The 22,174-nt window shown below is 37.5% G+C and overlaps 2 protein-coding genes and 1 long non-coding RNA gene across 8 annotated transcripts in view; 1 reads left to right on the top strand and 2 right to left on the bottom strand.

Moving 5' to 3' along the window:
• Positions 1 to 440: 440 nt before the first annotated feature.
• On the bottom strand, positions 441 to 4,443 carry LOC122667392 (60S ribosomal protein L5-like). The gene is made up of 9 exons (XM_043863660.1): positions 4,362 to 4,443; positions 3,448 to 3,517; positions 3,267 to 3,358; positions 2,780 to 2,906; positions 2,605 to 2,684; positions 2,405 to 2,521; positions 1,414 to 1,548; positions 1,132 to 1,301; positions 441 to 761 (listed from the first exon to the last, which is right to left on the bottom strand). Exons 1-9 carry the CDS (start codon positions 4,362 to 4,364, stop codon positions 650 to 652), a joined length of 906 nt encoding a protein of 301 aa, XP_043719595.1. The 5' UTR covers positions 4,365 to 4,443; the 3' UTR covers positions 441 to 649.
• On the top strand, positions 2,809 to 16,489 carry LOC122667394. Its single transcript, XR_006333792.1, has 2 exons — positions 2,809 to 2,941; positions 16,449 to 16,489. It is a non-coding gene; the product is annotated as an uncharacterized LOC122667394 (long non-coding RNA).
• LOC122667391 (uncharacterized GPI-anchored protein At1g61900) overlaps positions 13,693 to 22,174 on the bottom strand; it is a 28,090-nt gene continuing 19,608 nt past the window's right edge. For 2 of the 6 annotated variants that reach the window (XM_043863658.1, XM_043863655.1), the window contains exons 3-7: positions 16,531 to 16,776; positions 16,380 to 16,394; positions 15,281 to 15,421; positions 14,657 to 14,704; positions 13,693 to 13,884 (exon numbers count right to left, since the gene is read on the bottom strand). In XM_043863658.1, coding sequence (XP_043719593.1) covers positions 13,814 to 13,884; positions 14,657 to 14,704; positions 15,281 to 15,421; positions 16,380 to 16,394; positions 16,531 to 16,776 — 521 coding nt within the window. In that variant the 3' untranslated portion in view covers positions 13,693 to 13,813. Of the gene's footprint in view, positions 13,885 to 14,656; positions 14,705 to 15,019; positions 15,180 to 15,280; positions 15,428 to 16,379; positions 16,395 to 16,530; positions 16,777 to 22,174 lie in introns of those variants that run through there. The other 4 variants (XM_043863654.1, XM_043863656.1, XM_043863657.1 and 1 more) reach the window with 4 other exon arrangements.

The following is a 22,174-nucleotide window of genomic DNA, read 5'->3' as shown; positions in this document are numbered from 1 at the left end:
CCCAGCCACCCAACAATGTTACAACCATAAAGCCATCAAAGGAGAGGAGGAAAACCTCCTTGTGGGGTAGGGTTATCCGTCTGATATTCTACTAAATAGATCATAGCGTTACAATTAAGCTGAGGACAAGCTAGGATTAAAATCCTCTGCAGTGCAGTACGATTCGGGCCTGACCATGAAAGGTTCTTCCAAAGGTGCAAAAGTTCGATTGAGCCAGTTTTTTTTTCTTCTCGAGCTTGGCACTATTGGATGTCAAATCTTATACGGTTTGAGCTCTCAAACCCGAACTGCAGTGCTTCGCAAGATTGGTGCACTGCACAGGATTTTTTTCCTAAACAGGAATGTGGAATGGAGGGAGCAATTAAGGATTACCTTTCAAGGCAAAAAAAAATGAAATTGGTTTTTTTTCCCAATAACAAAAATCTCCAAATCAGCAAAGGATCACCTATTAAGTCAAAATTGAAGTTGGATTTTATCCGAATAATTAAATTCTCCAAAACCAGCTAGTATCTCAAAGACAATGAAAAAACCACATGAAAACTTGCTATTGGAGCAAAATTGAGTACCAAGAAAACTACTGCAAAATGCGACTATAGATGTACAGATGAGAAAATGGAATCTCTTTCAAAACTTCTTTGAGTCAGTATTACTATTCATCATCATCCTCATCGTCATCAGCTCCAGCAGCAGAGTTCAGGGCATTCAACCGCTCGATCAACCTAGCCTTCCTCTCATCATAAGTCAATTTCTTTAAGTTGTGCCTGTAATGCAAAAGCAGTAAAACCATAATTAGATTCACAAGAAGTTATTATCGAGTACACTACATCTATCTATGGACACCAATGCACTGCACATTAAGTAAAATGGATGGATGGAATAAGTGCTATGTCCTAACTCAAAGAATGTAGACCAGGAAAAACACAACAAATTGAGGGATACGCGCACCACCCGTGTGGTGTAAGCTAGCAGGCAGCACCAATAGGGGTGCGGAACAAGTGATCATACAAGAAGGGCAGGGGGGTCGCTTCAAAGGGAGAGATAGAGATAGACACACTGGACACTAGCTCACAGCATACCGGCAGTGTGCCCAGCCTTTTACCTAACAATTTATACACATTACAAAGGCCTTACCTCTTGTGCTCCTTGGGTGGTTCCTTCTGGGATTTCTTCAAGGTTGGGTCAGCACGAATGGCAGCATGTACCTTCTTATACATCTCTTCCATCCCATCAGGATCAATTCCTCTCTTGATATACTCACTGAAATGAGCCTGGTATTTCTCTGGCTCATCTTCCATCAATTGCTGCAGATTTCTAATTCAAGTGAGAAACTAAGAAATTGGAGTCCATAAAAGATATCATCATGCATGCTCTCTTCGAATTAGTTATGAATAAGGTTGTAAATGCAGGGCTCACCCTCATGTAAGCAGCAACATGGCCACCATAAATGTACTTGCGGTGGACATCGGCATTGAGCTGCTTGTCATCCTTGCTAAAGCCAGCAAACCTCTTGTCACTGTGAGGAATATCAAGTCCACCATCCAATGCTCCCTGAAATTGATGCCACAAATGTAAATAACAAATAAGACACAATTGACAATTGGTTAAACAGACCTTTCATTCAGCATTTGATACAAAAAAATTTAGTTTCAAATGGAAAGTAATATTTTAGAATCTCACAAACAATATCAGCACAGCTATAACCAATGATTGTCATAGATCACAATGACAACCTCATCATGTAACAGTGACAAATTTTACAGTCAAATTCTACAAACAACAGAAACTAACCAATTCGGAAAGCTCAAGTACAGGAGTTACTAGCTTTTACCGATTACTAAAACCATGCATACAACTGCCCTGTTATAGGAAAAAATAATAACTACACATGTTCGCACATCTAACATTAGGTAGGTGCATTGGAGTTCACACGGTCTCAAATAATTACATCTCCTGTTTCCCACCAACTATAGAGACCCCTGGTTATTTTGAAATGGTATGGAAAAAACTAGTGGGAAGCTAATGATCTGTATGGCAACGTTCAAAAAAAAAAAACTTCTGGTGCTTTTGTGTTTTTTTGGACACATTTGGAAAAGAACACGTATGTGACACCCATCAGTTTTTGTGTTCTTTTGAAATGAAATGGGTAAAAAGAACACAATTGGAACAGTTTTGAGAAACAACTAAAAGAAGATTAAAAAAAATAGTAACACCACCCCCACTACCAGGAATGGCCTCCAAACGCACATCCATCGCTTGATAGTCATTTTCTTTTCTAAGGAAATATTGATTTTTGTGAGGGGGAGGGGCTGGAAAAGGCACAGACCTCGATTCTGAATTCAGTCCCCAGAAGATTAGGAAGCTAGGGAATAACATCCAATTAAACAAGATTGCTATATAATTATACCTTAAGTGCACCAAAAACACGTTGCCCAGTCGTCGTTTTCACAAGGCCAACATCAAGAAGGGCACGAAAAGGCCTCCTGCTTTCTGTAGGTTCAACTGAGAAATCTTCACCCGTTGCCTGACAGTGTATGCAATCCATTAGAAAATCCTCTAAAAATACAACTATAAAATCAATATAAACCTTCAGAATTTAACAGATACCTCAACATTGCCCTGATACTCCTCATCCATCTCAAGCATTTTCAAGACCCGGCGGGCAAGGAGAAGCCCAGTGCAGTAAGCTGGTTAATATTAATGTAACAACATCTGTTAACTAATTTTTTTAAGACAAGGTATAGAGAGAAAAAGGATGCATCATGAAAAATGGATTTAATACCTGCTGCATAGTTGGTCAGACCAACTTCAAGCCCATAGCGTGGAAGCTCATGAGCATAAGCAACTGCAAGAACCATGTCACCAGCAATACTAGCAGATATTATTTGCGCAACGACATCCTTGTTGCTCTAATAAAATGTTAAGCTTGAAAACATAATCATCAGTGAAGCAACTGACGCAAATATCAAACAACAAATGAATCATGGTCATCAATTCAAAATAAAAATTCTTTGTCAATCCAAAATAGGCGCAAGGTAACTTATTCAACAGGCACACCTACCTTTTTATACAATGTTATGGCCATACTTAAGCTCCAAACTTTTGAATTATTTATACAGACAATTTGAGCATCATGGAATTCTACTGTCTTCAACAAGTAATGCCATTTCAAAGATGCTTACCCTGCTTTTGAATATTACACAAGTAGAATGGATGCTAGCTAAGCCATGTGCAAGATACACCTTACAAACGGAAATATTGTTGGATACAGATCGAACAACAAGCCGATATTTCGGTGTATTGTACTTGTTCTTATCTTGATTAATCAGACGAATCCTAGCCCGGTAGTCTGTCTTCCCCTCTGTATTATCATGTAATTAAACATATGAGGAAGGAACTGAAAATTTTTTTTGAACATAAAAATGAGTAATGGAAAGGAAAGACAAATACCTCTTCTTCTCTTGAACTTAACTTGAAAACGCTTGAAGTAGGCCTTCGACTTTTGTGCCTTAACGAAGACCTACATTGCACAGATGTATAAATGATGATGAGAGAAAAAAATCCAGAAGTAATGTGTTTAGTTAGAAATTCAAGAAAAAAAAAAGGTAACAAGTAAAGGATGAGGACGAAGAAATTCAAAAATTGAATAAGCCTAGTAAGGAACAACTGAATATCGCAAAAAAATAAATAAATAAATTCCGCACATTCCAATAGAAAAATCAAGAAAATAGCAGCAGAAAAGGGGCAAAGAATCAAATTACATAATTTACCAATACATAGAGAAAGATCAAACGAGATAAAGCCGCTCTTATGCAAACAAAGCATCGATACATAGATCAAAATCAAACAAGTAAAACACTCTGAAAGAGGCCAACATCCACTTCAAAATCTCAAAGCATAGTTACGCACAGAACCAAAGGAGCTTCACGTTTAGGAGAAAAAAGCAGATCCAAACACCAGAATAAATAAACAAACGCCAACAATACCTCAACTGGAATCAAAATATACAAAACCAAAGGAACTTCACGTTTCGGAGAAAAAAGTAGATCCAAATACATTAATAAATAAACAAACGAAAATAATACCTCAACTAGAATCAAAGTACGAAATACCTCAGAAATAAATTTCAATGCTTATGAATCAAAAACGAGTAGCAAAACTACAATGCACACGAATCCAAACGCTTAAACAGAAAGTCGCAACCCTAACGTAACTACACAGATTGAATCAGATTGAGAATTACGCCATTAATAAAAACAAAAACAGAACAGTATATGAATTCAGAGCAGCAAAAATTATGCAAAAAAAATAAAAAAATTATTTAATCGAAGTAGTAGCCAACAGAGGAAATGGAATCAACGTACCATGTTTTTTTGTTTTTCTCAGAGATTCAGTCGATGAGCTTGAAACCCTTGAGCAGCTTCGAATGAAATTTCAAGTATGAGAGACGACGGCTCGTACACTTTATAGAGCTAGTGTTGTTACTAAACCCTAATCTGGTTTCTTTGCTTGAGTTTTTTTTATCTCCATTTTACCCTTCCTCTGGTTTGGTGCTCTAACGGTCCAACCATGTTTTTGTAATGAACCGGGTATTTGGTTGTCTCCCGAAATTTTCTGATTCTTCGGTATGTCTGATGAATTTTTTTTTTAATTTCTGATTCTTTGGTATGCCTGATGAACTTTGCAGCAAATTCCAAATTCATACGACACCTCTCTCAGAGTTGGCATGATTACTAATTCGATTTCGGATTGATTTTATGAAATAATCAATAAATAGATTTTTGGTCAAGAAATTAAAATTGTTTTTATTACGTAAATCAGAAATATTTTAAGAATAAAATATTCGTTTGATAATTTAATTTTTGAGAATAAATTTTCTATATTTGGGAAAGAGTGGTGGTGGTGGTGGTGGTGGTGGCATGGAGGAGGTGGTGGCATGGTGATGGTGAGACCATCAAGAGAAGAAGGCTGGTGTTTTTTTCTTTTTTTATGAGGAATAAAATATATCAAAAAGGGGGAAAATATAGAAGAGTTAGGATTGTGATCAACAGTAATCCTGGTGGCCCTTATGGCCAGTTTTTCTAGGAATCTAATTATAGATGTATCCTTACAAAGTTTAAAGTAGGAGGATGTAAAATTAAGAGTTAATTCTGTCACCTCCAGAAATATAGCTAAACGGTTCCAAGAGATATTAACATGGTCAGGGGGACTTAAGTAACTATCTAATTCTTGTGCTATCAGTGGTGTTTTTATTTTTAACATGAAATTAACCATGTGCTCATGAAGAGCAAGAGTGAAATTAGTTTCAATTTCAAAATTGAAAGAGCTCAACAGGGAAATTAGTTTCAATTTCATGTCCTCATCTATTTTTTTTGGTTTTTTTCATGTCCTCGTCTATTTCGAAAGGGAAAAAGTTTTATACAACATCAACTCAAAAATAAAATTGCACACCCCCTCACATATCACTGTTCACGTGAGGGGGTAAATATGTCATAAATATCTCTCCTCCTCTTGTTAGATTCCAAAGGAGGTTCCCTTATTCGCACAAAACTACACTCAGGGAGTGTAGGGAACCCTCTCCCATTTCAAAATTTCTATTTTATTGTAAAAATCAAATCACTGAATTTTTGAAACAGAAATCATCCCATGAAATTGAAATAGAAATCATACAAATCAAACCTTAATATTAATTGGAATTTAGGATTTTAGCGAGGAATCTCTAGGTTGTGGCCTCTCAGAGGTTTCTGGGGAGATGGTTTTAGTTTGAGAGGTGAAACGATGTTGATGATGCCACCATTGTTGTTTGGATCCGAGAAAAGGGTGATTGCAAAATGGCAAAGAGGAGAGGAGGAAATACTTTCCTTGAGAATCCTTATGGATAATGAACTATTAGAAACCAAATGATTTCATTCGAGGTATGAAAAGCCTAATTAATCTCATAGATGAAAATAAGAGCCTAAGAGGCATACAATGGATAACATGAAAAAAAATTATCAATAAAGAATAGTTCGAGCATTCAACAAGAAAGTCATACCTTACCTTGTCAAAGACAAGTTGCTGATGTAATCCTTAAAGAACAAACGACATTCATACACAATCCACAAGGGAAGTTCAAACCAAATTGGATTGTCCATTCAAACAATGGATACTCCGAGAAAAAGTCGTTAGTGGATTTAAATGGAATAGAATTACCACACCTAACTACTATAGATCAACTAAAGAAATATCATGTCTAAAGGAGACTTGATATATTTAAACTACAATATGACATAATCCTTTGAAATAGCAATAATACATAGATAGCTTGATTAAATAACAATCAAGTTCGATCCAAAAAAAAAAAAGTGCAAGAAATCGTTGTTTAGTTGCATGGCTCTTGCACCAACGCATGGCCAATGAGAACACATGTAAGGGTATCAACATGGATGAGATTCTTATTTTACGGGGGGCAAAGCGATAACTTCATATGATATTGTGGGGGCTAGGGCCAAGCAACCAAGCTACATTCTTTTTCTCTAAAGGAAAAAATAATAATAATATATATACATTATTGAGAGCAATGATTATTCTAAACCCAAAACATCAAAGAAAATAATTGCTAAGGAAAATTAATGAATGACAAAATATTATTTCCTCTAGATATGCCGAAATAATGTTGTTTTGAGGTGTCAGACACCCAAACAATCCTTATCACTTCAAACTAATTTGAAATAGATTTACAATTTGAAAATCCTTTCTATTATTTCTATGAAGTTAGACTCCTATGTTAGATTGATGATGTATGGAATTGTGGGTTATCAAAGGAGAGTCGTGTCTTATCAATTATGGTACGTGGCAACTATATGAGAATAAATGGACATGTGGACTAGGCTTCTATTATGTTGTCTTACTTGTAGGGAGTTTATAAGAATCTGAGTCACAAAAGAGTTTATTAGAGGATGTAAGGAGCAAAAGAACAGAGGTAGGCACGTGTGGTGGTTTAGACGAACTATCAAGATGTGGTAGACTATTTAATTTGCTCTATGGTGCTTATCAACTCATGAAATATTTTGATTATGTCTGTATGGTTAAGAGAACTAAGAATGATGTTTATGTTGCTCATAATTGGACAGATAGGGCGTGTTGGGTATGTCTTGTATTCTGCGGGTATACATAATTATAATTGGTCTGTATTTGTAATTGGGACGAGTTTTAGATCGATTACATGTACGAGGGTAGAATTGTAATTGTGTGGGGATTATGATTTTGGGTTTCCCTATATATTGGCATTGTATGGAAAACCTTGGTAACAAGCAAAATGGAACACTTTGTGAGGTGGAGAATGGTGTAGAGAGTTTTTTAAGAAATAATGGAAAATCTTTGGTTCTCTGAGGTAGATGTAGGTAACCTTGCCGAACCAATGTAAATTCTTTGTGTTGTGTTTGCTAAGGTTCTTCCTTGTGGTTGCGCATTCGTCCCTAACAAGTGGTATCAGAGCGAAGTTCAGTGCATCGTCGTAGAAGGTGCATTAAGATTCAAGAAATAGGCAGTATGCAAGGAGAGGAAGAAAGGAAAAGCACTATACGGTTGTGAGATTCGATTTGTACGAGGAATTCTTACTTTGAGTTGCACTTAAAGAAATCAAGATCGCCTCAAGTATCTCGCGGACAAGAGAGTTGCTTCTAAGGGTAAAATTGCTCATTGGAACTCATGGTATTGGTGGAACTCTTTCTCTAAGCTCGTACAATCAATGTCTATTTATATTCGTCATTCGTTGAGGAAAACTAATAGAGTGGCTAATGCTTGTGCTAATTTTGTTGTTCGTAGTCGATCAAATTCTTGGTTCACAGAGTACACTTCTTTTTCAAACGCAATCAAGATTGCGATCAAGGATGATGATTCTCGATTTACCTTCATTAGAATATAATAGTTTGGTCTTGTGGTTGATTTGTAAAGTCCATCTTTCCTTTGTTTACGTATTTGGGTTGGGTATTGGCTTTTATTTTCTAATTTTGTTTAGCCATTGGATGTCGGGTTCGGGTAAGGCGGGCTATAATCCCCCTTGTTTTCTCATAATTATTTTCTATCAATAAAATTTTAGGGTCCGACCAAAGATATCTAGATAAGTTCCTAATTTAAAAATAATAAAAAAAACAGAAGAAGATGCCGATCGGGTTTCACGCATAATGGAATGGGAATTGTAGTTTCATACAGAAAGTACTAGGAAAGAAACAAAGCTGCCAAAGTAAGGGTTTTTTTTCTTCCTAATCTTCGATTGAAAAAAAAAAAGTGGCAGGTCCGTATGAAAAAGTAAAAAGAAAAATTTGGAAAAAAACTACAAATCTGAAAAAGAGGAAATATTGCAGAAAATGAGGAAATAGGTTTTAGTGGAAAAAAAGTTGTCGAGCCGGTACCATATAGGTTGGGTTTGTACAATAAATTTGATTTTGTCCAAAGGGTGTGGTACGGAGGTTAGCTGTTTCTAAGGTTTTTTGACATTACAGATTTTTTGAAGGAACGGATCAGGCAGATTCCGCTTCGGTGGTATAGATATTGTGGGTTTATGCAAAGATCAACGTTAATACGATTTGTTCATGTTGATGGCGGGCACGGAGGTCATAGATCAGGTAAATAGAATGGTGGTAAAGGGTTCAAGTTTCTCTATGGAACCTTTCAATGTCCATAATGATTTCACCTTGTGACAACAACGGATAAAGAATATTACTCTTAAGAAGAAATAAGAAAAATCAGAGAAGATGAGGGACGATGAGTAGCAAGAGTTAAGGGATTTAGCAACTACTACGATCCAGTTATATCTTGCGGATAACACTCTTCATGAGGTCATTAGGTTGACAGATCCAGAGGAAGTCTAGGCAAAACTCGAGAGCAGGTACAAATCAAGATTGTTGACAAATTGGTTCTTTTTTAAGAAACAGTTATATGATCTTCGGTTGTTAGAGAGAGCAAAGTTTGAGGTGCACTTGGATGAATTCAACAGAATATCGACGGAATTGTAGGCTCTTGATGTGAAGATCGGAGAGGAGGACAAGGCACTTCTCTTGTTGACGTCATGAATTATTTGATTTATTAGATCTTGAATTTTTATGAATTTAACTACCTCCTTCATTTGATCACATTATGACTATACTATTGTTTGGTAAGAATTCATTCAAACTTGACGAGGTTATTTCTGCTTTGCTGATGAATGAGACACGGAGAAAAAAAATAACGGTGCTGAGACGTCAGAGGAGGGTAGTGTCTTGGTTGTATGTGGTGGTTAGGGTAGAGGCAAATCAAGTGAAAGACTAGAGGAGTTCGGCAAGTACAAGAGTCGCTCAAAGTCTAAAGGTCAAAAAATAAAATGTTATTATTGCGAGAAGGAAGGTCATATAAAGAAGAATTATCCAAGGTATAAAGAGGAAAAGGAAGGTAAATCATCCACTGTTGGTATCGTGAAAGAGTCTTAGAGTGATGATGGAGATGTTTATCTCACTACTTCATCAGGTTAGATACTTCATATTGAATTTTAGATTCTAGTTGCTCATTTCATATGCGTTCAGTCAAGGATCAGTTTGCTACATATCATGCATGTGGGAGTGGTACTGTCAAAATGGCAAATAATGTGGAAAGCAAGGTTGTCGGGATTGAAACTGTACGAATTCGCATGTTTGATGGGATTATGCGAACTTTGACTAGGGTTAATGATGCAACCCTGCAATATGAAGCCTAAGCTACCAGCCAGGCCGAGCATACCAAGGCTTATAAGGAGATCGGCCAGGATAGCCTATAAGAAGACCAAGAAGAACTGAGCCCACCTGGCCAAGGTTAAAGGTCCAATCCCTTGATTGATGCACCTACCATTCTTGGTTGATTGACAATCAATCAAGAATCTCTCCCATTTTGGTAGCACCACAATTTGGGAGGATTTAATTTAAATAAGGGTGATCCTATCTTTGTAAATAAGGAAGTCAATTGGAGGAGATCCATCTGCAATTGGCAATCCCAAAGAAAAAAACCAAAACTATGGAAAGAAATCAGCCAAATCTTCCACGATTTTTGGCACATGTCTACCCAAATTTTATTCCACTTCTTTTATTTTTGCATTTTATGCTTAAGATCTTTGGGATTATAAATGTAATATCTGAGTGACATTGATCCTCAGTGAAGACTGAAATAAAGTAGTTTGAGACATTAGTCTCTGAAGCTCAAGAGAGTTTCCCCTGCAGCTGTGAGTTCTTGTTCGATTGATTAACCCTGTGACGAGCCTATCATTCTCAATTCTTTCGATCCGCAGCTTGCACCAGGCTGCTCCAGGTGGTATCAGAGCTTTGGAGGAGGACGAGAGACGAAAATGACACCAAGGAGATGCGGAGGTCATGTCGTCCATGTGGAGGATATCGAAAATGAACGTTTGAGGAAAGCTTCACAACGTCCGAGTCCGAATGAGGAAACGTCCGTTACTTACTCTTCACCTTCAAAGAGTCAAAAATCTATTTGAATAAAGAGTACTTATCGACACAGATCTCCAGATTGGACTCCACCAATATGGAATATGAGCTTCATCAACAATGAACCAGAAATTACTAGTTCGATTTCCCAAGTCGACATTGAAGGTGATCGATTCGTCACCCAAGTTAATTTGAGATAACCTCCCAAGTGTGACGAGTATCAGGATGAGTACATCGATGAGCACGGCGGTTTTGAAAGCTTTGAATCTAATTGTGTTAAAAAAGCACAACATGGTGAGCCAGCATCATTAAATGTAAGTGATTATTTTCCTTGCAACAAAACAGTCCCAATGACCACCGATCTTCCCATCGAGGAGATCACCTCTCAAGTCTTTGATTTGGTTCCATCATGCATATCAGTTTCTGTTTCTGAAGACTTTTTTGTGAAGGAATCGATGAACACAGTATTGTATCGAGATCCATATTTGAAACCATTACAAGTGCGTCACTTTCTTTATTTATTCGCATATGATGGAGGAGAGAAGACGAATGGAGACACATTCTACTGGATCGACATTTGCCAAGTATGATGATCCATATTTGGCTAATATTTATTTTCTGTCACTACTTCACTTTGTTCAAAGTATAAGCATTGTCAACAAGCTATATTTGAATGCCTAATTTATTCGAGCCGTGAACATAATTATTATCATCATCAAATCTGAAGTTGAGTTACAAATTCTATTTTATTCAATTGAAGATATCACCAATGGCTTTATTTGGTTTCCATTCGACCCTGGTGGATGGTGAACATCATTGATCGGACCAAGAGTTCATCCTCGAACTCTTTTCCAACCTGGAGGGAATGATGCAGCCCTGCAATATGAAGCCCAGGTTATCAACCAGGCCGAGCATACCAAGGCCATAAGTAGATCGGTCAGGATAGCCCATAACAAGACCAAGAAGAACCGAGCACACTTGGCCAAAGTTAAGGGTCCAATCCCTTTGATTGATGCACCTATCATTCTTGGTTGATTGACAATCAATCAAGAATCTCTCCCATTTTGGTAGTACGTGAGTCTCTAATTCAAAGTTAACCGAAGCGTGACTTTCAAGAGCATTCCTAAAACGAACCAGCCGCGAAGAAAAAGAAAAGAAAAGGTCGCAAGTCATAGAAGCAAGGCTATGGGTTCAACTCTCAGGGTTTAAACAATGAAAAAAATGGGATTCAATTGTCAACTGCTCCTATCGGAAATAGGATTGACTACGGATTCCAACCATAGCACATGGTTTCATAAAATTCGTACAATTTTTCCGATCTAAACAGAGCAAGTTTTACGTGAAGAAGATTTTGCTCAGAATGTTCTATTTGATACGGATAGGAGAAGAACCCGACTCGGTATTGTTACACAATTTGGGAGGATTTAATTTAAGTAAGGGTGATCCTATATTTGCAAATAAGGTAATCAATTGGAGGAGATCCATCTACAGCTAGCCATTCCCAAAGAAGAAAGCCAAAACTATGGAAAGGAATCAACCAAGCCTTCCACAATTTTTGGCACATGTCTGTCCAGATTTTATTTCTCTTCTTTTATTTTTGCATTTTATGTTTAAGATCTTTGGGATTATAAACGTAATATCTGAGTGACATTGATCCTCAGTGAAGATTGAAATAAAATAGTTGAGACTTTAGTCTCTGAAGCTCAAGATAGTTACTCCTACAGCTGCGAGTTCTTGTTTGATTGATCAGCCCTGTGACGAACCTATCATTCTCGATTCTCCCGATCCGTAGCTTCCACCAGGCTGCTCCAGTTAGACATGTGTCGGATCCAAGGAAGAATCTAATTTCACTGGGAACACTGGATTCGAGAGGTTTCAAATGCTCATCTGAAGGTGGAGTTCTCAGGGATTCAAGAGGGTCCATAGTTGTTATGCTCGAACGAATGATTGGAAATTTGTACAGGCTTGCAGGGAATGTTAAAACAGGTAGAGCTTTTGTTGGAACTCAAGCAAGAGGTACATGTGGAGAACAGAGACTGCAGGTGGTTTAGGTGATAAACAAAGGCAAGTCTGGAAAAAAGTGGATGTCTTTCGCTTCGGATTTAGTAAGTGGTAGATCTCTCGGAGCTGACTACAACGGTAGAAGAGGTGGAACCACATCACATCGTACGACAATGATGAGCTGCACGGGACACCCCAGGTAGGGATGGAGGCCATACCGATTTGTGTATGGCAGCCAGGCAAGCATACCCCGGGCAGGGGTGTGGGCAATGCCCATTTGGGCATGGGAGATAGGCAGAGACAATGGCTGAGTTTGCAAAAACGACATGAACACCAATCTACTTTAGGGTAGGTTACAAAACCCAAGCCAAGGTGGAGATTGTTGGGGTTAGGTATGTCTTGTATTCTGTGGGTTCACATAATTATAATTGGTCTATATTTGTAATTAAGAGGGTTTTACATCAATTACATGTACGAGGGTATAATTATAATCACGGGTTTTGATTTTCCCTATATATTGTTTTTGTGTGAAAAACTCTGGTAACAAACGAAAGGGAACACCATATGAAGTGGAAAATGTTGTAGAGAATATTTCAAGAAATAGCGAAAAATCTCTGATTCTCTTAGGTGGATGTCAATAATCTTGTCGAACCACGATAACTTCCTTGCATTGTGATTTTTTAAATAGAACCTGGGTGGTTCACATTTCCAAGATCTCAACACACCTTCTACGACGATCCAACAAACCTCGCTCTAATACCACTTGTTAAGGACTTAAGCAACTCTCGTATGGAGGACTAAACTTGAGATAAAGCTAAGGCATGAAAACTCAATGTAATCTCGATATGCTACTGCATGGAGGGAGAGATGGGGAAGATCTCGATAGCCCCCATGTGGAGGGGGAGATTGTTGGGATTCCACACAATAGACCAAAAACAAACAATCCTACATCAAATATGAATGGAGATGTAGATGTGTAAATAGGTACTTGGGCACCCTCTCCTTGACGGCTAGCTTTTAAGGATGAGTTCTACCCAAGTCTTTAACAGAGCAAGTGCATAAGCTCTCGGCTTCTGTGGACAAAGAATTAGAAATCTATTATATTTTCAAGTATTCAGTTTTTCTCATTTAAAAAATGAAGGGTTTTTGTACCAGTTTCCTACATTTGACACCCTAAAATCACTCTTTCCAACCCATTCATGAAAACCAAATGAACCATGAATCGAACATCAAAAGTGGAGAATGAAAACAACCCAGGGGGGTGGTAAAGAAAAAGATGCTATACATGAGAAATGGAGGCTCAAATTTACACGAAACCCAGACGCGGGAATAAAATATCCCAGGCTTCTAACATCTGCCAGCTGGACCCGACCCTCAGCTAACTGTCTTCAGCTCAGTATATTGGAAAGAAAAAACCAAAAAATGGGTACAAGGAATCCAAATCCTCTGGAAAAACAACCTGCATCATAGAACCCCAAAAAAAATTTAGTTGCTATGCAGATGCAGATACCAGGCAATTTTTCAGCTTCTAGACAGGTTAACAACTCACTAGCCAGTAAAATTAAAAGCAGTTTGGGCTCAAAACTAAAATTGCAGCATAATTCAAGCCAAATGCCATAATGAAATATTTGATGAGTTGTGTTTGGCACTTTCAATCACTAGACAATACTAATATCCTCAGGGTGCATGCCTCCTTATTTTTCAATCAATGAGTTAAACATCAAAGGCATATTACATTGTGGTTTATCACCCCAACCCACATTTCTTCCCATAACTTCACTAAGTCACACATTTGTACCCTGCACATTATCGCTACATGGAGCACTTGTAAATTGGCTCCTTTTTTCAGATAGCAGTAAACTAGCTTTTTGGATAGCAGCAAATTGGCTTGTGCTGACATTTAACTGCATGAAGAACTAACCATATTTATAGTCTACCCTTTAAATGTTTCACACAAATAATTTGCTGCTATAATGCTATTTCTTGAATCGTCAATAATAATGTATCAAACAAATAAGCAAAAAGAGTGCATACCCCAAAGATTAAGGTGGTATAATACTGAAACATCCAAGTAATACCATTACGAGGATGGTTGCATATGCAACAGCAGGTACTATGGTAAGCATTAAATTAACTCAGGAATAGGTTATAAGAAGCCCTTCAAGTGAATAATCAAATAAAAAATTCAGAAACAAGTGTAAATATTGTGTTTAGCTCCAAAAGTTACCAACCAGGATTTGCCGAGGTTTCTGAAGTTGGCAATGCAGGCATAGACATCTCTGCAAAAATCAAAGAGCAAATTTGAGGAGATATACTTCCAAAACGGAAACCACTCATAGCAATAGCACTTGCAAATTCAACCCTATCCTACTGCATCATTTATTAATCCGTCTCCATTAAATTCTAATTGCTAAGTTTCCAGGTCATGATGAAAAAAGCAAAGCGGTTTCCATTTTTGAAGGATTGTTGACCTGTTGTAGCAGAAGAGCAGCCTAAAATTTTCCAAAGTACAACAGGTTACACATATTCCCATGGCACAGTCTCAGTTCCACAGCCCCATGTGACAAAATGATTCACTTTTAAAGCTTTTTTTATTGACCCAAGAAAATTAATGGTATGTTACTAAAAATCCAAGGTGCTAAATGAGGCAGTAACAGGGATGATAATGAGAAGGAATTTTATGTATGGCTAATGATGATCTCCCATATTTAAAAAGTAGATCTGCCATGTCAAACCTTCACCAGGCAGGAGACCCTTTAACTGCAGGCTTCAAATTGCAAATCATAACAGAGAACAGTTGGCCAGCACACACTAAATTGATTTTTTCAGTATGTGATGATCATAGGGCAAGTTACCAGAGGCACAGAACGATAATGATGAAACTGAGGAAGATGATGGCCATGGTGCAGCAATATTGTCACTCAAATCACATGTAAAGCTAATACCAGTGGAGTTATCATACACCACATCTGCAGGCAAGCTTCGAAGCAGACACCCTGCAACTGGATAAAATTTATACTTCAGATATTATCACAACATATGTAGAGATTGTGTGACTATATAATCTCTGTATCAATAGATCAAAATTAAGCAAGCAACAGAATATCTGAAGATGCAGCACAAATCACAGATCACTGAGCGACACTTGGAGATCTTCTGAACAACACCAGTTGAATCATCAGAAACTATAAAACATAAGACATTGGCTGGTTTGTGAGCATATGGAAACACAATGACCCCCACAGAGAACAAAGAAAACACATGCATTTAGTTTTCCTTATCATACAGAAGCTTCAAAAGTCCCTAAGCCAGTATCTGAAACTTCAACCGCTGAGGTGATTTCAAACCTTGGGGAAAAACAGATATTTTGCCAATTTCGACAGATTTGGCTCAAATTTGGCAATTTCACCAATTTTGGCAGATTTTGACCCCTGGGGAAAAAAACATTTCGCAAACTTCAACACATTCCGCTCGAAATTTCAAACATTGCCCTCAGCTCATATGTCAGTACTCCACTGACAGACTAATTAGAAGTCGCAATACAAGAGACGCATGCAATTTTGCAACGTAAAAGTGTTGAGATAAGTCTGAAGAATGACCACCACTACCTACGGCAAAATTATAAAAAAATCATGTTCATTTCTTCTTCTTTTTGGTTGAAAAAGATCATAACTGTCTCATTCTTTCATACTTCCAGAAAGAAAGCTGCAAGCATTTAGATGCAAGTCAACTGACAGGATAGTTTCATATTATCCTTCCAGGCAGATATGATGTGCAACCTATAAGACCTCCAGGGTGCTGTACATAAATCAGTGGGTTTGAACAACCCGCTGTCCAAGACAAAGTCCTGTTACTCTCTAGATAAGTGATGCTTGCAGACTTCGATCCTTTAAAATATTAGAATAAGAACAGTAAAATAAGATTACAAGAAGGAAGCAGAATATAATAGCAAACCTTGATGACCATATGCTGCTCCAATACCAAGGTGCAGATCAGCAAAACAGACACAAAATTATGAATTAGATAAAGGGCATAAGAAGCTGATTAAAGTTTATAAGCCACTACAAAAATAGTACAAATAAAACAAAGAAAATAAAAAATATACCCTGGAGACTGAAATCTTTCAAGTCAACATCACAGAGCTCATAAATATTTGTCATGACACCACCTTTCTGTAACATTGACCCAAACAACGTAGCACAATTTATGGCCTGCCTATTTGTAATCAGCATCTGCTTTTGTATCCCCGCTATATAAGTGTTCACTGAGCTACAGCAGGATGGATTGGGAGCAGCAAAGTCATGGCACTCTTTGATTACTGCAGAAGGCTGCTTGAATTCCAGAGGACAAACTGCAGGCATGCAGATGATATAGTTCAGTTAGAAGGCAAACACTGAGATGAACAGATGTATAAGCTACGATAAGCTTGAAAGACATTAAATTATAACTTGTAGAGCTGTATTCTAGTTTCTATAATCAGTTTATGCATATCATGATGCAGAATTCCATCAAAAAGAGAAGATGGGCTTGTTGTTTTGGACTAGGTTTAATTTGTTTGGTCAAACTGAACCATAGGTTCAAGTTTGGTTCAAGTTAGGCTTAATTTGAGTGCCCAATGGGTTGTATGAACGATGGGCTCAATATTTTTGGGTTTACTATTGTAATGGGCCAATTCTATAAGCCCAAATATTAGGGATTTAAGTCCTACAGAGGGAATTATATAGTTAGTGTCATTTTCATAATGTTCTAGAATAGTCCCTATTTTGAAGAGATACTAAGGTTGTAAGGGACCCACCATACATGGGGATTTCCTATTTTAGTAATTGCTATGGAGCTATAAATAAAGGAGGGGGGCCTAGACCCTCCAACAATTTTTGACAAAAACTATAGTTTTTTGTGGTGATTTGCGGCGAGATGCAGTTTGCTCTTGTGAGATGCAATGGCAACCTTGGTGGGATGCTAAGGTAGCTTGGTAGGAAGCCAAGTTGACTAGTGGGATGCTGGTCGAGTTCATATAGGAGGCTTACTCCATATCCCTTTCTTTTCTATCTTCTTCTCCTTCTATTCCCAAGGTCAGATTATGTTTTTTTCCTTTCGTGTGCATCCTGTTTACTCTTCTTTTCTAATCTCTCTAGTAATAATCTGTCGCCTAACGATTGCCTGAGTTTTCTTCTTAAGTTTGGACCAGATTTGTGTGCTGTAGTAGACTCCTAAACATCCCATCGATTTCCCTAATGGGTCTGGGGTTAGCAATTCACTACCTTCTTTGAGGTCCTGCGGTTTCCAATTTTCTGCTAGTTTCTATCATAGTTGTCAGTGTCTAGGCGACCAAGGGAACCAAAAAATCCGTCTAAGCAACCAAGGCAACACTAGTTGTCAAGGCGCCTGGATGCCAAGGCGGCCACCTAGGCAACTCCTTGACAACTATGGTTTCTATTTCCTAAATTCACTTTCTATTTGTCCTCTTATTTACTAATTCCATTATTAAATTCTATTTTGATTTTTAGTTGCTGATTTCCTGTGGTTTAAACTTGAAATCCTGCTTTAATAACTTACTATTTTGGTAATCCCTTAATATATCTAAATCTGTTTACTAGATGGACACCAAACTTTGTTGAAATATTCACTACATCTTCTAGGCCATTCGACCAGAACTTGAGCCAGATCTGATCCACCTTGATCAGGTTGCTGGATTTCTCTCTTTTATAAAATAGTCTTGACCTGCCATTCTAGATCATGTGTTGGTTTCCTAATCCCAGCCCTTGGGTAATTAGATAGCCACAAAATTGGTGTCAGAACTATGGTTAAACCCAGTTCAAGGAACTCTGACCCCACAAATATTCTCAACCAGATCAGTGACAAGTTCAGGAAGTTATCAAACCACATGACTGCCATCGAGCACAGTTTTGAAGCCAAATATGGGCATGTTGATAAGTTATGCCCCCGATGCCCAAAGAATACTATCGTGGCAGCCGTTGACGCCAATCCAGAGATGTAGTTCTATGATGGAATTCCTCCCAAGGAGGAGATTGAGAAACAACCTGGCTAATGATGAGGACGGTACAGTGACCCATGGAACTCATTTCTTATGTTTGGTTCTATCAACAGAGATTACTCAGGACAACAGTGATGAAGAAACCAAGGAGCTTGGTACGACAGTGGAAATTGAGACAATGGATGAAGACGTTGAAGATACAAATGTGGAGGACTTCATGAACACATCATTCACATTTGATGCAGATCATGAGTTTGTGATTCCACCAAAGTTCTTTGAAGAACGAGCTCCAAGACTTGAGGATTTCATTCCTAATATCCATTATCTATACGAGTTCTGTTATGGTTTGAAGCTAGATGCACACAAAGCTGATCAGGGACTATACAAACAAGGTCAATTTTTTTTAAGTTGGGAAAGTTGATGCAGAATTCCAACAAGAAGAGACGATGGGCATGTTGTTTTGGGCCTTGTTTAGTTTTTTGGGTCCAACTGAAGCATAGGTTCAAGTTTGGTTTAAGTTGGGATTAATTTGGGTGCCCAATGGGTTGTGTGGACGATGAGCTTAATATTTTTGGGTCTACTAATGGGCCAAATCCATAAGCTCAAATATCAGGGATTTAAGTCATATACGGGCTTAAGTAATTAGTTTCTATTTTGTAATGTTCTAGAATAGTTGCTACTTTGAATAGAGACTTAGGTTGTAAGAAATTCCTCCTATCATACATAGGGTTTTCCTATTTTAATAATTGCTATGAAGTTATATATAAGGAGAAGGGCCTAGACCCACCAACAATTTTTACAAAAACTATAGCTTTTTGCTGTGATTTGTTGTGAGATGCAGTTTGCTCTTGTGAGATGTAAATGCAACCTTGGTGGGATGCTAAGGTAGCTGATGGAAAACCCACTAGAATAGTGAGCTACTGGCCAAGTTCTAGGTGGGAGACCTAGTCCATATCCCTTTCTTTTCTATCTTCTTTTCCTTTACCCAAGGTCAGATTCTGTTTTCTCCTTTCATGTACACATATTGTTTATTCTTCTATCTCTAGTATTATTCTGTCCTCTTAACGGTTGACTGAGTTTTCCTCTTTAAGAGTTTAAGTTTGAAGCAGATTTTTGTGCCATAGAAGATTCTAAGACATCCCATCGATTTCCCAAATGGTTAGCTGTTCACTGCCTTCTTTGATGTCTGCGGCAGACCCATTCTTCCTTGGTTTCCAATTTTCTGCTAGTTTCTATTTCCTAATACTCACTTGCTAATTTCTGTTACTTACTAATTCCATTCTTAGTTTGTATTTTGATTTTCACTTTCTCTGTGATTTAGCTGCTGATTTCCTGTGATTACTAAATCTGAAATCCTGTTTTAGTAACTTACTATTTTGGTTATCCCTTGATGTATCCAAATCTGACTGTTGGATGGACACCAAACTTTGCTGAACTAATCACTACATCTTCTAGGCCATTCAACCAGAGCTTGGGCCAAATCTGATCCCACCTCGATCAGGTTGCTGGATTTCTCTCTATTATGGCTATAGTCTTGACCTGCGGTTCTAGATCATGTGTTGGTTTCCTAATCCCAGACCTTGGGTAATTAGATAGCCACCATATCTATACTCGATAGGATTTAAAATGATATGTTTCTCAGAATGCATGTGAAATAAGAGAAGATGAACACATGATGATTCAGAAGAACAAGAACAGTAAAATTGAAAATATAAGGTTATTGCCATCAGCAAGTTTTGGTCTCAAACACATATTTTAAGAGAAAATAGCTCACAGTTGGGGACGGTCAAATAGTATAGGATTAGATTAGTCAGGGTTTCAAATGGTCATGTACATCTCACAACAGGGTCTGAATTCTGAGATTATGAATCTTAGGTTGACTTTTGAAGCACGTAGTTTACATATGTGTTTGGGAAGACCTCTAAGACAAACTTTCCCATATAGTTCACAATCTATGTATGGCATAATCCCAACCACTTGTTATAGTAAGAGTGGTGATTTCCAACACAACTGGACATAAACACGACATGGAATTATAAGGTTAGAGTTGAAGGAAATTTGACGCGACAAAAAGTGAACATAATCAGGTAAAGTTAGGGTTGAAATGCAACCCGCTCAACCCTTTAACATGATCACTTTTCAATATTATAAACAACATGTTTGAATGTATAATACCTGAACATTGATGATAGAGACCAAGAACAGTAAAAATTGAAAATATAGGATTATTGCCATCAGTAATTCTTAGTCTCAAACACAGGGATTTTAAAAGAAGGTAAACTGGACCGGATCGATGTACAAAATCTCTCCGGGTAAAGGTGAACTGGACCGGATCGAATGTACAAATCTCTTCGGGTTAGGTTGAGCTAGACTGGATCAATGTACAAATACTTGAAAGAACATGTTTATAAGTATAACAACTGGACATTGATGAAGTCTGTAGCTCGATGTTTTGTTTATGTATTTCTATGCATTAAGCTTGGAATTTTCATTATCATTTTATAAGGAAGTTTTAATTTTAATTAACATAAAACAAGTCATAGGTCATGAATTTAATATGAACCGACACATCCTATTGATCCAAAACTAATATCTTATTGACATAATGTGTGCCACAGGTTGACACGAACATGACCTATTAATAAACAGGTAGTGTTACGATACTTTGGTACGATCAAGAAACAGGTTCAATTAGGGATGAGGCAATTCTGATACAACTCAAAATTGACATGACCAAACACGACAACACCTAAGTTATAGAATTCATTGGTTACCAAGAACAATAACACTCATAATAAGTTGCAAAAATCAAGCTTTTCAGATTTAATGAAGTAAACAAAAAACACATATGACATAATGCTAAGGAAGAAGTAATAATAATGCAGGACAGTAAACAAAACCTTCGGGTAATGGGTCCATAGAAACAAGCCAAGTCCAAAGATCCCCAACAACCAGGCTGATTCACTTAGCATCTCTAGAAATAACATTATTAAATAAATTCAACATTATTAAATAAATTCAAAAAAAAAAAAGCTCAATTAATACAGATTAATCCTATTCTCCACAGGATATTAGTCCACTAAGCCAACAATATCATTTGAAAATATCAATTTATCTAGGATTTAGGGATTAAACAGATACACAGTGAGGGAGATCCAGAAAAGAGCAGCAACTCACAAAGCGACAAGAATTGGGTCGATAAGACGACAGAAAAGCTATTGGTGATCATTAGAAAAAAAAATATTTTTACCTTATGGGTGAGGGTTTCTTATATCAACAGTGTGGCGTATGGAAAGGCATTCCAACATCAACAGTCCTCTCCGCCACATGGAATTGTCTGGTTAGGCCAAAACTCTATGAGCATTCCAGACAAAACTCTATGCACATTTGTCCACATTATTATCTAGTCATGGTTGATTGTTAAACCAATCTGACTTCTCTATGGATCAAAAATGAAGTTTTAAAATTGTTTGAAAAAGCTAGAGTTGTTTAAAGTAAAGGGACAATTACAAAGAAGGGAAAAGCCTCACACATGGTGGGCCACCAAATTTGAAATGTGACTTATCCAAGGAACTCGCAATCTATCAGTAACAGTACCAAGGATAAGAGATCAGCACATATGAAAGCAAGGAAGGGAGGAAGAAGAAGAAGAATCGATCAGAGAGAAAGCGGGGAGAAAGAAGAAAAACCGAGAAGAGGAGAAAAGAGAGTTCATGGCTTGTCTAAAGACCTAGTTGAGATCCCCACAATATAT

This window comes from Telopea speciosissima, chromosome 7 (assembly GCF_018873765.1).
Source record: "Telopea speciosissima isolate NSW1024214 ecotype Mountain lineage chromosome 7, Tspe_v1, whole genome shotgun sequence".
NCBI lineage: Eukaryota > Viridiplantae > Streptophyta > Magnoliopsida > Proteales > Proteaceae > Telopea > Telopea speciosissima.
Note: the sequence above shows the minus strand (reverse complement) of the source record. Positions and strands in the feature narration are given on the sequence as shown.

Bases quoted from the DNA above. Each gene is read 5' to 3' on its own strand.
- LOC122667392 (XM_043863660.1), bottom strand. The intron at 1,302-1,413 runs GTGAGCCCTGCA...AGAAATCTGCAG, and splicing joins ATGTTGCTGCTTACATGAGG to CAATTGATGGAAGATGAGCC. The intron at 762-1,131 runs GTAAGGCCTTTG...TTTGCATTACAG, and splicing joins CCACCCAAGGAGCACAAGAG to GCACAACTTAAAGAAATTGA.